The 16518-nt window shown below is 44.5% G+C and overlaps 1 protein-coding gene across 27 annotated transcripts in view; it reads right to left on the reverse strand.

Annotated features, from left to right (window-relative positions):
* KIAA1217 (KIAA1217 ortholog) overlaps positions 1–16518 on the reverse strand; it is a 360048-nt gene that overhangs the window by 18484 nt on the left and 325046 nt on the right. For 25 of the 27 annotated variants that reach the window (XM_088844135.1, XM_088844137.1, XM_088844129.1 and 22 more), the window contains 6 exons: positions 11910–12040; positions 11366–11513; positions 8615–9053; positions 5493–5676; positions 1764–1927; positions 914–1075 (listed from right to left, as the gene is read on the reverse strand). In XM_088844135.1, coding sequence (XP_088700261.1) covers positions 914–1075; positions 1764–1927; positions 5493–5676; positions 8615–9053; positions 11366–11513; positions 11910–12040 — 1228 coding nt within the window. The remainder of the gene's footprint in view (positions 1–913; positions 1076–1763; positions 1928–5492; positions 5677–8614; positions 9054–11365; positions 11514–11909; positions 12041–16518) is intronic. The other 2 variants (XM_055428453.2, XM_055428388.2) reach the window with 1 other exon arrangement.

Consider the following 16518-nt stretch of genomic DNA (forward strand, 5'->3'; position numbering starts at 1 on the left):
AAAGAGGTTTGATCTGACCATCAAATAGGCAAAAAAAATCCTACGTTAATTCATGAATCAAAATGAAATATTCTACAAATAGACTTTGGTCCAGGAATTGTGCTTTATGACTGATTAGACAAGTTCTTAGAGTGTACACCTGGGGCAGATTTACACCCAGGATCTGACTGTGGGATCAACTCTGGGTGTAGCCCTATACCCCATCATTATTCCTACAAGTAGACTGGGTCTGTTAACAAAAATCTAAAAATAAAGCAACATTTCTCAAATAGACCAAAGAAAATGGGAATCAAGATTATTCTGCTTTTTGGAATACCTGAAAAGATGATGTTGACACTGACTGGGAGTTTGGCACGGAGGACAGGAGGCCACATGACTCCAGGCCTGTCATTCTAAGAATTAAAGCGAAAGAAGGGTACCCGACTTGAAGGGGGCTTGAATCAGTCCTTAGGAAGGATTGGTATTTCTAATCCCCATCTTAACTCATTACTGACCACAGACGTAGTCATATGTCTTTTGTTACCAAATGACCTGAAATGTTTCAGTATTCACTTTACTAACTGCTGGCCATGGGCCTTAGTTTCTGCAAAAATCCCTCAGTCAATAATGTGTTAAGTGCTTTTAAAATGAAGCAGGGACTATTCACACTGAAAGGAAAGTAAATCCTACCAGCCAGAGCTAGGAAAGCTTGGAATTAACTTTTGGGCATATACTTCCTGAGCTGTTTTATGAAATGGTCATGGCTTACACATATTCAGTGCCACCTGAGGCCCAGCCCAGAGATGCAGGTGACATGGCCCCGGTCCCACAGGGCTCTCCCCATGCCCACTCTGGCTCATGAATCTGTGAGAGGCACAGCCAGAGTCCCAGATGGGAACGGCCGGGAGCCATGGTCAGTCACCTCTCCACGTACCTGAAGTTCCGCCATGATTTTGTCTCCCTCCTCCTCCTCCTCCTCATCCTTTGCAGAAGCAGTGACAGCGGGTGGTGATGGGGCCCAGGCTGACGCCAGCTCCTCGGCCGGACACTTTGCGGCTCTCGCCTGTGGACTTGGTCCAGCATCTTCACTGCTTGCCTGTGGAAGATGTGAACCACAGTTATTGGCTTTTCACCCCCAGGTGCTGGCAAAAGGAGGACAGATCACAGAAGAGCATGCGTCCCCTCACTGCCAGGTGCCTCCGCTTCCCAGCTCTTCAGATCAAGCTAAAAGGATGTTTTGTCCACTTCCCTGTAGTTTGGGTTTTTCCTTGCCCAAGGTGTCATTTTGGCAAATGAACTGAAGAAGTAAAACTCCTTAACTTCAATGCCTTTTAGAAAGGTCCTCCTTGAAACCTGTATTTTCATTTAACATAAAAGACCAAGCTTGCCAGGTTAAGTGGAAGTGAAAGCTCTCTGAACCGCTTTCTGTTGACGCCCACAACAGGGTCAGCTAATCGCAGTTACCTTTGGAAGATGATCTTTCTTGTGCTTGCCCCTCAGGCCCCCATTTTCAGTCTTAGTGTGCTTCGCTGGGGAAGAAGCTGGTGATTTGAATTTCACATAGTTGCAGCTAAAAGTCAAGTAAGGATAGAACTCCTGGGGCTGAGTCTATTCCAGTAATACACTGACTGACATTTTCCCATCTGGGGCGCTTCCTTGGAGATCTAGTTCATTCTCTACTTCTGTTTGCTACCTTTTACGTTCTAAAGGAGAGCAGAGAAGACCTTGTCTAGGGACATCATCTGAACCCAGAGACCAGTTTAGCAGGGCTTCACCCATCAGACCTTAGCAGTGGCACTCTCCTTCCTGCTGGTGTAGACCACGTCCCCCGACCTTGTGGTGGTGAGCCCAGATCCTGGCAGGTAGCTCCGCCGTGGAGGTGGTGGAGGAGGAGGTGGGGACCTACCCCCCAGCTTGTCCAAGTCCAGTTCTGAATTTGGAGAGTCTTCTGGAAAACAGTGTGTCATTGCAAAATCAGCTTTCAAGATAACATCCAGAAAGTCCACTGTATTTCTAGAATGTCAGTGCAACCTGACTCAAAACTTCTTTCTTCTCTCCATGGTGCAACAACTAAAAATACAGGCCCTGAAGCCTGACTGATGTGAAGTCCTAGAAAGGCCCTGAACAATTTAGTTAACCTCTCTCTGCCTTAGTTTTCTCATCTGTTTAATGGGTTAACAATATTGTTTCCACTGGGGTGTTGTGAAGATTAAATGGCTTGATGCACATAAAGCATTTAAAATAATGCCTGGCTTATAGCAAATGATATGCAATTATTACTTAGTGTGACTTTTAAAAAAATTTCTTACCCCAAAAAACTTTTACCTGAAGAGATGAAAGGTCAGAACCCCTTGCAGGGCCTCAAGAGCTTTCATCCCTGAGTTTGAAAAGGAGAGTTCGGAGGAAGGCTTCAGGTGGAGGAGGTGAGAGGAGAATCTGGCCCAGGAAGGGCCAGAGGGAGAGTGGGAAGCAGATGGGGTCACAGAACAGAGTTGGGGAGAAAGTGGATTTTTTTTGGTCACAGTTATATGGTTAGAAGAGGCCTCTTCACTAATTAAAGGAAGAAGCAAAAGCAGAAATGGGAGAATCAGAAAGTAGTACTGACACCAAAGGTTAGGAGATGCAGCTGTCTGCTGAGCTTTCCAGCCAAAAACGCCCAGAAAAGGGCATTTCTTACTCAAAAATCAAATAGCTTCAATCCTGTCCTGTATCAACATCCTTCCCTTCCACCTTTTACCAATACTCTACCCAAGAGCTTGCAAATGTGGTTAAAACCAGAAATTTGGAATTGGAGCTTCCAGCTGGCCTTTGCCCCAACTCTGGGGATTCACAGGCCTGGCCTCCCAGGAGTGTTTGTCTTTTCTGAGCAAATGACATGGAGTTGTTTAGAGGAGGTGCCTGAGGACTTTCTACTGAAAGTTTTAAAAAAGGCTTGGGTAAGTCATCAGGGTAACAGGCCAGTGATTGCAGTGGACGGTTTCTGGCTTGTGCAGAGGGTTCTGGGTTATAGGGTCTCGTCCTGAGGCCAACAGCCTTGGCTCTGGTCTCCTTCCCATATGTAATGACAATGGTTCTGTCTCTGACCAACTTGAGGTGCATTGGGCTGCATGTAAAATAATGTCTTTGTCAGTAATTTTAAGATCAGAATAAGGCACATGGTTTGTAACTGGTTGAAGATTTACCAGCTTGAATTTAACAGCTATTTTATATTATTATGGAGACACTGATGCTTAATTTCCATGGTTTGGTTGGTTAAATATACTATCTAATAATTTTGATTAATAAAAAATGTGAATCCTCCCTGTGATCTAACATCCCTCTGGGAGCTTATAAAATCTGGTGTTTTCTAAGGAGAGCTCTCAATTTAAACACAGGTCTCCTGTTCCCGCAGCTGCTGTGGCAAAGGGTCATAAATTCGTAAGAAAGGCAGAAGCTACATTCTTCCTTAGTGGACACTGTTCTAGAGTCCTAATGCAGAACACAGCTTCCCTGCTATGGTTACAGTATTTCAACAGTAGTAGTCAATAAAAATTAAAATAGTAGCGAGGCTCTAGAGACATCTGAGGCTTTGTTGTTTCCAATTAAAAATTTTTTTTTCTTGTTAAAATGGACTTTTATTTTCCTCCTAGCTTTGAGATATAATTGAACAAAATTATACATATGTAAAGTGTACAACCTGATGATTTGATAAGCATAAACATTGTGAAATGCTTAACACAATCATTAATACATCCATCTCTTCATAGTTTTGTGTGTGTGTGGTGAGAATGTTTAAGATCTACTCTCTCAGCAAATTTCAAGCATATATTAAATATTATTAATTATTGTCAACATGCTGTACCTGAGATACCCAGAGTTTATTCATCTTGTAACTGAAAGCTTGTATCCATTGACCAGCATGTCCCCCTTCTACTAGCTTCCCCGCCCCCATTAATCCCCACTTGACTCCCTGTTTCTGTGAGTTCACTTTTTTTTTTAAAGATTCCACCTATAAGTGAAGATACACACTATTTGTTTTTCTTTGTCTGGCTTCTTTCACTTAGTATAAATGCTCCAGCTTCATCCATGTTGGAGAAGGAAATGGCAACCCACTCCAGTATTCCTGCCTGGAAAATCCGAGGGATGGAGGAGCCTGGTGGGTGACAGTTCATAGGGTCGCAAAGAGTTGGACACAACTGAACGATTTCACTTTTTGTCCATGTTGTCACAAAAGGTAGGGTTATCTTATTTCTTATGGTTGAATAACGTTCATATATATATATAATATAACACAATTATGCACATATATATTATACATGTGTATGCACTATATACATATACATAGAATACATGTATAAATATGCAGTAAGCATGTGTTATACACACATGTGTATATTATATAACAGGCATATGCATATCACATCTTAGTTATCCATTCCATTTAGCTACGAGCTTTTCCATATCCCTTCACAAATAATGCAGCCATGAGCATGAGAGTGTTGCTATCTCGAGAGGATTGTGTTTCCTTGGAATATATACTTGGCTGTGGGATTGCTGGTTATGTGGTAGTTCTATATTTAATTTTTGGAGAAACCGTCATGCCATTTTCCATAGTGTCTGTATAAATTTACATTCCCATCAACAGTGGACGATGGCACTCTTTTCTCCACATCTCTGCTAACATGTGTTATCTTGATTTTTTTGATAAAAGACATCCAAAAGATGTGAAGTGATATCTCATTGTGATTCTGATTTGAAATTTCCCTGGTTATGATGAACAACTTTTCAAATAACTGTTGGCCATTTGTGTGTATTGAGTTTCTCAAAACACTAAAAACAGAATTATCAGCAATAGTGTAGTACTATTGGGTATATATCCTCCCAAAACAGAAACACTAATCTGAAGAGATACATGTACCCCAATATTTATAGTCACATTATTTACATTTGCCACAATATGGAAGCAACCTAAGTGTCCACCAACAGAGGAATGGATAAAGAAGGTGTGGTGTATATATACAAGAGCATACTACTCAGTCATAAAAAGAATCAAATTTTGCCACTTACAACATGGACTCTTGGAGGGTATTATGCTAAGTGACTAAGTCAGAGAAAGACAAATACTTTATGCTATCACTTATATGTGGAGTCTGCACAGATACAGAGAACAGACTAGTGATTACCAGTGAGTGTAGAGGGGAGGGAGGAGGGGAAGATAAGGGTGAGGGACTGGGAGTTATAAACTATTCTGTATAAAATAAATTAGCTACCATGATATATTGTACAAAACTGGGGATATAGCCACTATTTTATAACTATAAATGGAATATAACCCATAAAAATTGTGAATCACTATTGTGCACCTAAAACTTATAAATTAAAAAAAGTTTTTCATTGAGGCATAGTTGAGATACAATATTATATAGGATTTTTAGGAACTGAGAGCTTGATCCCATTGGCCAGCTTGTGCCCATGTGGGTGGCACCACACTGACCTGGGGGCAGCCAGCCCACACAGCTCTGATAGCACCTTACCTGAAAGTTCTAACTTGTCCACTGGAGCATCACCCTTTGGCTGGGGGCCTGAGGCTGGTGGCATCTCCAGGTTTGGAATTGACTTCATAATATTGGCCTGGGCTTCTTCCAGGAGTTTCTCAAACTCCTTCCCATTATAGTGGTCCAGATTTTGCCTTTTCTCTTCCCATTTCCTTTCTGCTTTCTGAAGGACAACAGCAATGAAGAAAGTTCAAAAGTCAGAAGGGAACGTGAATTGATAAGTTTTGAGATTTGATGCTGGGGTGGGAGAAAGTGTAACCCAGTGAAAGCACTGGTCAAATAATGCTCTGGCTTCTGTGTCCAGGGACACGTCTGCACATCACACAAACCTGACCCTTATGCTACATCTCCTTAAATAGGCTGCCACAGAAGCCTAAGTGATATTCATTCACAGAGCAGTAAGCTCAGAAACGTAACCATTCACTCACTGAGTTATTACTGAGCACTTACCACATACTCTCCCAGCACTCGTGAGGGGGATAGAGAGACACACATTCATTCTTTTACACTGAGATTTCATCATAGAGGAGATGGTCAAAGAAACAACATTCAAACACTCACTAATCCTATGTCTTAGTTCTGCTGCTCTCAAAAGAATTGCCATATGACCTTCTGGGTCACATTTTCCTATTTACCAAATGAAAGCGGTATTGAGATAATCCCTAAGCTCCATTAAGTTTTACAGTCTCTACACAGAAATACATAAAATGCATTTTAAAATATCTGTATATTTTTTGAAAGAACATTTTCCTGTGATTTTGAGATGTTACATTATCATTTCAAGAGGGAAGAGTGGAAATGAGCACCAGGATCAGCGGAACCCCATACTGTCAGAATCAGAAAAGACCCAGGAGATCACGGAATCAGTGTATTTTACAGTGAGAACACGGGGGCCCGGCGTGATGAAGGATTTGCCCAAGACTCACTCTAGGAGTAACAGCCAGCACTGTCATCATCCTGAACCTCCTCTGTTTTTTCCTTCCTAGCATTTATCATCACCAGAGCCTGGTTCCTTCTGTTCACTGCCTATTCCAGAGCCTATGAAGGCCTGGCACTCACTGGGGCTCATTAACATCCTTTGAGTGAATCAAGCTCAAAGCAGAGTCAGTAGGAAGACTCAAGCCTCCTTACCAGGGATCAGAGCATTTCAGAGGTGACCTGTGAATGTGCTGTTGAAACTCAAAATACACACATAACGATGGTAATTATGCCTCGTGGATTCTCAATAGACATTTTAAACTAAAAGAATCATCCTACTAACCCCTTTGCAATGTAGAGATGTTTAATGTGGCAGATCCACTAACTCTCAGGAGGAAGATGTGCTTGCAGCCTCCTCCCCACCCTGACAGGCAGAATCATCATCAATCACATTTCACCCCATCTTATAATATGCATTTTATAAGCAGCTAACTTGGTTTAGGGGGTACAGCCTCTGAATCTGGAACAGAGGGGAGCTGCCTCGTGTTCAGAGGCCCAGTGGCCATGACTCTGGCCTTCGTGGTTTTAAGATGTCACCTCTTGAAACAAGTTATCCACTGCTGACTTGCAAGAGATGCAGGAATGGTTAGGACTGGGGACCAAGGACACAGTTTAGAGAAGGGGAAAGAGAGACCTGGGGGCATGCAGTGTGCTGCACGAACACTGACACCAGCCCTTGCTGAAAACAATATTTTAAAAACACAGCAGGTTTTCTCTCTATACCCTGTGACTTTGAGACCTCCCTCTCTTGTTTCTCCTGAGAACAACTTCCCATCCAGCATCCTTTATTTGAGACCCACCACCTCAATCAGTTCTGCATACTGTTTCCATATGAATTTTCTGAAGACACCACGTCTTATCACTGGTCCAAGCAGCAGCATTTCTCTGATATCCACAGAATAAAACCTTAGTCGTCTGAGACCGGGGAGTAATCTCTCCCAAGTCAGCTTCCATCCCCTTTGGCCAGCCGTTTTTCCTCCTCTTCCCAGTAAACAGGTGTACTCAAGGCCCGACCTTCTCTATCTGAGAATGCCCTCACCAGCCTTCTCTGCTTACCCAGATTCTACTTCATTTTCAAGGTCACTGGTGAACCCTACATTCACCAGTGGTGTGCTTGAGCCAGCTCACATTGGCTCAGGAGGGATGACTGTCACCTTTCCTCCCAAAGTCACGTTCAGGTATGTCACAGTGTTGCTTTACTCAAAATCAGTAATGGCTGCTTAAGTCGTTTCACCACAGAAACTGGCAAATGCTACAAATCAGGCTTTTCCCCATTGTTAAACACTGACCAGCACACCACTATCTCACCTTCCTACAGGTTGGGTACCTGACTCTTCTCTGAAATTAGATGGCCTTTCTCTTAATCTGGCCACTGAAACCTACTTAAAGAGTTTTAAAAATCTGTCATCAGTTCAGTTCAGTTCAGTTGCTCAGTTGTGTCCGACTCTTTGCGACCCCATGAATCACAGCACGCCAGGCCTCCCTGTCCATCACCAACTCCCAGAGTTCACTCAAACTCATGTCCATCGAGTCGGTGATGCCATCCAGCCATCTCATTCTCTGTTGTCCCCTTCTCCTCCCGCCCCCAATCCCTCCCAGCATCAGAGTCTTTTCCAGTGAGTCAACTCGTCGCATGAGGTGGCCAAAGTATTGGAGTTTCAGCTTTAGCATCAGTCCTTCCAATGAACACCCAGGATTGATCTCCTTTAGAATGGACTGGTTGGATCTCCTTGCAGTCCAAGGGACACTCAAGAGTCTTCTTCAACACAGTTCAAAAGCATCAATTCTTCAGCAATCAGCTTTCTTCACAGTCCAACTCTCACATCCATACATGACCACTGGAAAAACCATAGCCTTGACTAGACGAACCTTGGTTGGCAAAGTAATGTGTCTGCTTTTTAATATGCTATCTACGTTGGTCATAACTTTCCTTCATATATGTATATAAAATAGAAAGCTATATTTTTATTAAAAAATATATTATTAGTTGATAAAAATATAAAGTTATATACATCTTTGATACATATATCCATTGTCTCTCCAACCAGACTGTCAACTCTTGATGGGAAAGGACCCCATCCTTACCCCTTCACGGAATTAGGAGAAATGGAAGGAGGACCTACCTGGATAGACACCGCCCTGTTCCTGGCGCTCACACTGTGGATTTCCTCGATGAACAGGCTCTGCACGGAGGAGCCGTCCCCCGGCATCTGCAGGGACGGCAGAGAAGAGGGGGCCTCCTGTGTGGCGGCGGGCGCGCTGGGCGCGCTGGCGGGGTGAGGGCCCGGGCCCCCGGGTGCGTGCTGGGCGGGGTTCAGCAGCGCGGAGGAGAGCTGGGACGGCTGGATGACCACGGGGGAGCTCTGCGCGTGGTGGACGGTCAAGGGCACCACTTCTGCCTTCACGTCGCCGGGGACTCCCGCGCCGGGGAGGGGCTGGCCCGAGGTGTGGGGGGCCTCCTCCTGGGCCTTCAGGACCTCGGCGGCCGTGGCCTTCTCCATAGCGACGTACTGCGCGGCCTGGGCTGCATCCGAGCCTTTCAGGAGCCCATCGGTGACATGCCTGGGAGAGACCACACAGCAGCATCAACCAGTGAACCAGGTAACGTGCATTTTCATTGTACGGAATTTACTTGAGTGCTGTGTCATCCGCAGACCAGGAAAGATTTTGTTGCAGAAATTAAGACATGATAAAACCCCAAGTAGCAGCTTAGAGTTGAGGGTTTCCATAGCAACAGAACTGCCTCCTAGTGATCTTTAGCAGCTGCTTTCCTCTTCTTCCCTCAGGAGATGGTCCGCTCCTGCTGCTGTGTCCACTGTTGGGGTGGTGGTGTCCTAGAGTGGACACATGATTCTAACCATGCTGCCTGCACCCACTCCAGGACTAGGCAGCTCTCAGATGCTCGGTTCTGCCCCGAGCTTCCTTAACCGTCCACTCTCTCTTGCTTTCACTGCTGCGCATCCCGGGAGGGTGATTTACATGCCAGTTCCTTTTACTTGCTCTTCCTACAGCTCAGCCATCTGGCCACCCCACCTGGACCTGACTAGCCTTTTTGCAACATCGAGAGTGACTGTGAATCTAACTGCTGGGTTAGTCCTCATCCTCTTCTGCTTTGTGGGGGGGAAAGCGGTCATCTGATGCTCTATTCAGCTCCACCCACACTAAGGTGGAAGACATGACCTTCAGGGTCAGACAGGCCTGTGTTCGACTATCAGCTACCGTGTTCTAGCTCTGTAATGCTCTGTGAGCCTCAGGTACTTTTCTGTGGATTATAGTAAAGATGATGATGGTCTAATTCCTTCCTCTGGGCTGGTGGCTACGATCAACATAGTCAAATGAAAGACACGGTCAAATGTGCTACTCAACCCATAATTTTTAATTAGCCCCTCATTCTCTTTTTACCAAAATGTGCTTTTCTTTTGCTCTGAAAAAAAGATACTGCCTTCTACAGCTCTCCTCTGCTGCTCACTTCTTTAACTGTCTGGTTCCTTCAGTCTCAAATCCGCGAGGGTCTGCTTCCTCCTTTCCTTCTCCTTCTGTCAGAGCTACCTTTTCCATCTTCAGTAATCACCTACATGAAGGCAACTTTCAACTCTAAACCTCTTTCCCCCTCCCTCTGAGTTAGGCAAAGACTCCTCCTATCTGTCTCTTGAACTTCAGTCTGTATTTCTAAGGGCTTCCTGGTCAACTCTGCTCTGCTATCCTTCCAGCACCTCAAATTCAAGACACACAGAACCCCTCCAGCATTTTCCCAACCTGCTAAAGTTGCTCTAAACCATGACTGTCACCTGCTCTGTCTTCTCTGTCAGGCACCAGGATATGTGCCTGTCCCTGGGGGTGTGTGTATGCCTGTGTATTCCTATCTTCCTTCTTGTGCTTTCCACAGCGCTGAGTACAGCACATTAGACAAAAGATCCCAAGAAATAATAATATAAAGGCTTGTGATGGGCAGCTTAATGGAGGCTATATTTATTTTAAAGTAACTTAACTGGCTTTATCATTTTTTAAAATTGTTTTTCAGGGAAGAGAGGGCGGGTGGGCACTGTTACCAGCCAGCCTGCTATCTCTGTAAACACTTAATAAGGAAGGTTTGTTTTAGGCTTTGTGGTTGGGTTACCACATTTAGGTAAGAGTTTAATGAAGAATCCTTTAAACATATTTTTATCCTACTGGAAGAAAAAGTTCATTCTGGCAATTTAAAGTAGTGAGCCTATGAGAAAATGTAATTCAAGGACAATTTCTTCCTGTACCCAGGCAGATGTTTTCTCTGCAGGAAGAGGTAAGAGTTGCTTTAATTCAGATTTTTGCTGGCCTCCTGAAACTTATGCAGGAGATTATAGAGCTCTTTGTAGCATTAGCATCTCAAAAGAGGCTCTTTCCTGGAGGTCACTATTACTAGAAAAATCTCACTTGCTCTTACGGTTAATAATTCATCTAAAAGTCAACTGTACTTTTAACATATTTCTCCTGCAAACCTATCAAAAGATGATAGTGATTAAAATTCTCCCAAGAATTTAGATGTTACTTAAGCTTGTGACCGGCTCTCAAATCTGGTTTAAGATCTAAAGGGTAGCATCTCTGTAATTTCCTAGTTCTGTTTTTTTAAAAAAAGGAAAATTCAGGACTGATGCTGTTGGGAGGTAGTTTATGTGGTAGCTGTGTTTATTTCCCATGTGGGAAAGGAAGTTTTATAAGGACAGGGGTCCTGTCTGGTTTATTCTTACACTCTTGATACCCAACACCAGGACTGGAACAGATAAGAATGTCCAAATATGACTGACTGCCTGGCCATGAGATCAGACCCAACAAGTCTGGTGTCAAACTCTCCGCTCACACCCAGCGCCACCATCCCCCCCCTCCCCGAGCCTGGTCACCTCCGCAGCATGGTCAGGGTGTCGGTCAGGCCGCGCACTCTCTGCAGGAGACTGTCCAGCCTGTGCGGCTCCTCCTTCAGGAACCGCACCGCCTCCACTTCTATGCGCAGGATGGCTCGCATCTTATTTTGTAAGGTTGGAAATTCTCCTGCAGACCAAGAACAGCGAGTGAGCCACAGGAGCAAAGGCAAGAAGAGCAGGCCCCCCTCCCAGACCCCAACACTGGACATGGTTGAGGAGTGTGGGGGTTCAGGAGGCAGAGCTGGTTCAACGTGACCTGGGTGGAGGGCGCAGCCCCTCAAAGTCTCATTTCCCGGCTCTGTATGTGGGATGTGTCTGCGGGGCCCCAAGGTGTATTCAGATTACAGCAACCACTAAAATATTAATACCAGATCCTGGCAGAGAGCGGTGCTTCTGCTGTGCAGGGATGCATCCTGAGCGCCCAGAACAGTGCACGGTGGACACCTGCCCATGTGCATGAATGAATCCTTCATCGTCTGATGGGTTGTCCGGATTCCCCTCCCACTCCGAGGAGGATGCTCACCTTTCAGGGAGGCGACAGCCTCTCCCACCTGGCGCAGCAGGAAAGCCCCATCCTCCACGTCTTTCAGAGTCACCATGCGGCTGGCCGAGGCAGAGTCTTTCTTTAGATCATCAACGAAGTCTTCCAGGTCACTAGGGGGAAAGCCGACCACAGATGGAGTGAGTGCGGAGGCCTTCCCTACGGACAGTGCAAGAGCAGAGGACCCCGGGCCTCACTGCCTGGCCTCCCCTCTGGTACCGCGGGTCCCTCCATGCCCACGGAGGTCGAAGCAGCACCTGGAGAGGAGTAGATTGGTTTGGCTTAAGAGACCTTTCTGGGGTGTGAGGTAGGTTTCTCAGGGAGGCGCAGGTCTGCCACCTGGCTGACAAAGGACCACTCTTTGTTTTCAGCGGTTCTGATGCCGACTAAGGGAGGGCTGTGTGGACTCTGATGTGACAGAGGACAAAGAGGGAGAGAGACAGCAAGAGGAGGAGGCCAGGGTGCTGCAGATCAGGCTTTTCCACCTTGGCACTGACCTCTGGGACCAGGTCATTCTTTTCTGTGGGGGTTCGGGGGTGTCCTGTGCACTGTTGGGTATTTAGCAGCACCCCGGACCTTGACACGTTAGCCTCCAGGAGCAGCAGCTCTAAGCCGACAAAATGGACAATGTGGAGGAAGTGGACAAATTCTTAGAAAGGTACAACCTCCCAAGACTGAACCAGGAGGAAACAGAAAAAAATGAACAGACCAGTCATAAGTACTGATGTTCAAATTGTGGTTAAAAAACTTTCAAAAGTCTCTAGGTCCATCCAAGTCTCTACAAATGACCCAATTTTGTTCCTTTATAAGGTTAATATTCTATTGTAGATATACCATATCTTCTTCATTCATTCCTTTGTTGACAACTGTCATAAAGAATGAAGTCAAAAAGAGAAAAATATATAACACATATATATGGAATCTAGAAAAATGGTACAGATGATCTTATCTGCAAAACAGAAATGGATACACAAACAGAAAAAAAATGTATAGACACCAAAGGGGGCAGGGGTGGTAGGATGAATTGGGAGATTGAGATTGACATGATACATGTACACTATGGATGCCATGTATAAATAGATAAGTAATGAGAAGCTACTGTGCAGCACAGAGAACGCTTCTTAATGCCCTGCGGTGACCTGAATGGGAAGAAAATCTAAAATCCAAAAGAGGGGATATATGTATACATATAGCTGATTCATATGGCAGAGGAACCAGAGATTAAATTGCCAACATCCGCTGGATCATGGAAAAAGCAAGAGAGTTCCAGAAAAACATCTATTTCTGCTTTATTGACTATGCCAAAGCCTTTGACTGTGTGGATCACAATAAACTGGAAAATTCTCAAAGAGATGGGAATACCAGACCACCTGACCTGCCTCTTGAGAAACCTGTATGCAGGTCAGGAAGCAACAGTCAGAACTGTACATGGAACAACAGACTGGTTCCAAATAGGAAAAGGAGTGTGTCCAGGCTGTATATTGTCACTTTGCTTATTTAACTTATACGCAGAGTACATCATGAGGAATGCTGGGTTGGAACGAGCACCAGCTGGAATCAAGATTGCCGGGAGAAATATCAATAACCTCAGATATGCAGATGACACCACCCTTATGGCAGAAAGTGAAAAGGAACTCAAAAGCCTCTTGATGAAAGTGAAAGAGGAGAGTGAAAATGTTGGCTTGAAGCTCAACATTCAGAAAACAAAGATCATAGCATCTGGTCCCATCACTTCATGGGAAATAGATGGGGAAACAGTTGAAACAGTGTCAGACTTTATTTTTTGGGCTCCAAAATCAGTGCAGATGGGGATTGCAGCCATGAAATTAAAAGACGCTTACTCCTTGGAAGGAAAGTTATGACTAACCTAGATAATATATTAAAAAGCAGAGACATTACTTTGCCAACCAAGGTCCGTCTAGTCAAGGCAATGGTTTTTCCCGTGGTCATGTATGGATGTGAGAGTTGGACTGTGAAGAAAGCTGATCGCCGAAGAATTGATGCTTTTGAACTGTGGTGCTGGAGAAGACTCTTGAGAGTCCCTTGGACTGCAAGGAGGTCCAACCAGTCCATTCTAAAGGAGATCAATCCTGGGTGTTCATTGGAAGGACTGATGCTTAAGCTGAAACTCCAATACTCTGGCCACCTCATGTGACGAGTTGACTCACTGGAAAAGACTCTGATGCTGGGAGGGATTGGGGGTGGGAGGAGACGGGAACGACAGAGAATGAGGTGGCTGGATGGCATCACCGACTCGATGGACATGAGTTTGAGTGAACTCTGGGAGTTGGTGATGGACAGGGAGGCCTGGCGTGCTGTGATTCATGGGGTCGCAAAGAGTCGGACACGACTGAGCGACTGAACTGAACTGAAGTGATAGCTGATTCACTTTGCTTATAGTAGAAACTAACAACATTGTAAAGCAATTATATGCCAATAAAAATTAATTAAAACGAAAAAACTTCCAAGAAACCAAAGTCCAGTACCAGACGGCTTTGTTGGCAAATTCTATCAAACGTTTGAGGAGAGACTGCAGAGGGAGGACCACTCCCAACCTCATTTTCTGAGCCCACCGTCACTGTGACACCAAACCCAGACAAAGGTGCCCCAAGAAAAAGAAAATCACAGGCCAGCATGACTGATGCACACAGATTAAAAAAAAAAAAAGCAATACAGTACTAGCAAACCACATCCATCAGTACGTAAAAGGATCATACACTGTGATCGAGTGGGATTTATCCTGAGGACACAAGGATTCTCCAGTATCCGCAAATCAATCAGTGTGATGCACCACATTAACAAACTGAAGAATAAAACCATATAATCTTTTCAATAGGTGCACAAAAAGCTTTTGACAAAATCTAACACCCATTTCGGAGAAGGCACTGGCGACTCACTCCAGTACTCTTGCCTGGAAAATCCCATGGACGGAGGAGTCTAGTAGGCTGCAGTCCATGGGGTTGTGAAGAGTCGGACACGACTGAGCAACTTCACTTTCCCTCTTCCCTTTCATGCATTGGAGAAGGAAATGGCAACCCACCCCAGTGTTCTTGCCTGGAGAATCCCAGGGACGGGGAAACCTGGTGGGCTGCTGTCTATGGGATCGCACAGAATCGGACACGACTGAAGTGACTTAGCAGCAGCAGCAGCAATACCCATTTACAACAGATGCCAGCAGCAACCTCCCCTAACTTGAGACAAACAAGAATGTTCCACAGACATTGTTAAAACGTCCCTAGAGGTCAGGAGGGGAACAGACCTGCCCCTGAGAACCTCTGGTTTATACTGACTGTCCCGTCAGTAAGGACTGGCTGTCCTCCCCAGGCTGCAAAGAGAATGATGGATCACAGGTCTGACTTCTGGAGGGGGTGCACGTGCACACACGTACTTACATCTTAGTATACGTCTCCCGCTTCACAAACACACCAGTAATAACATCCTGTCTCCTGAGCACATCAATAACCCCACCCTAAACAGATGTGTGCATTATTTCATTTTCCCTGTTGATCTGACAGTAGAAACCCCCGCTATTAAATAATCAGGAAAAGAGCTTTGATTTGAAGAACCACTAGGTGGCAGTAAGCGGACAGCAATTCCAGTGCCAGAACCTTTAGTGTGGGGCAGGCAGCAAGTCGACAGACTTCCAGTTACAAGGACTAGGAGAGTAATCAACAACACTATAAATATAATTAACATTGCTATATTTTACTTATGAAATTTGTTACGAGACTAAGTCCTAAGAGTTGTCATCAGAAGGAAAAAAAGTTTTTTCTATTTCTTTAACTTTGTATCTATAGCAGATGATAGATATTCACTAAACTTACTGTGGCAATAATTTCATGTGTGGAAGTCAAATCATTATGCTGTCCACCTTAAACTATATGGGGCTGCATGTCAATTATCTCTATAAAACTGGAAGAAAAATTTAACTGGCAATTCTATACAAACAGTAAAAGGCTGTATATTTTTTAAAAAGAACTTTTCAAGAAGAACCTTGAGATCTAGTTGTAGACAGTCGGGCTGTCACAGACCCATTTCAGACAAATAACAGCTTTACTACCTCACAGTGGGTGACTGTCTATAAGTGCATGGACTAAATACAAATTTGGAGTCTATTTTTGAGATGCTGATGAACAGTGGTCAAATTTATTATCTGACTCTCTAGACTACCACTGAGAAGGGTATTCTAATTTTAATCAGGCACACTGGGTTGGCATCTGATTTGACATAAGCTACAGCTCAAATATCAAAGAGGTCAATGAGCATAACACTCCCTATCCTGTAGGCTTCTGGTGATTATAGTCATGGAAAGAATTTGAAAGTTGCTCCCTTACAATCCCATTTTGGGATGTTTATGGTTTCCAAAAAATAAGAGAATTACCCATCTACAATGGAATACTACTCAGCCACAAAAAGAGCAGAATTTTGCCATTTGCAGCATTTACATGGATGGGTGTGGAGGGCATTATGCTAAGTACAACAAGTCAGAGAAAGAAAAATACTGTGTGCTTATCACTTATATGTGAAATCTAAAAAATTCACAAACTAGTGAATATAACAAGAAAAACAGTGGCCTCACGGATACAGAGAA

Source organism: Moschus berezovskii, chromosome 15 (assembly GCF_049115385.1).
Source record: "Moschus berezovskii isolate FMDL1 chromosome 15, NW_MosBer_1.0, whole genome shotgun sequence".
Classification (NCBI taxonomy): domain Eukaryota; kingdom Metazoa; phylum Chordata; class Mammalia; order Artiodactyla; family Moschidae; genus Moschus; species Moschus berezovskii.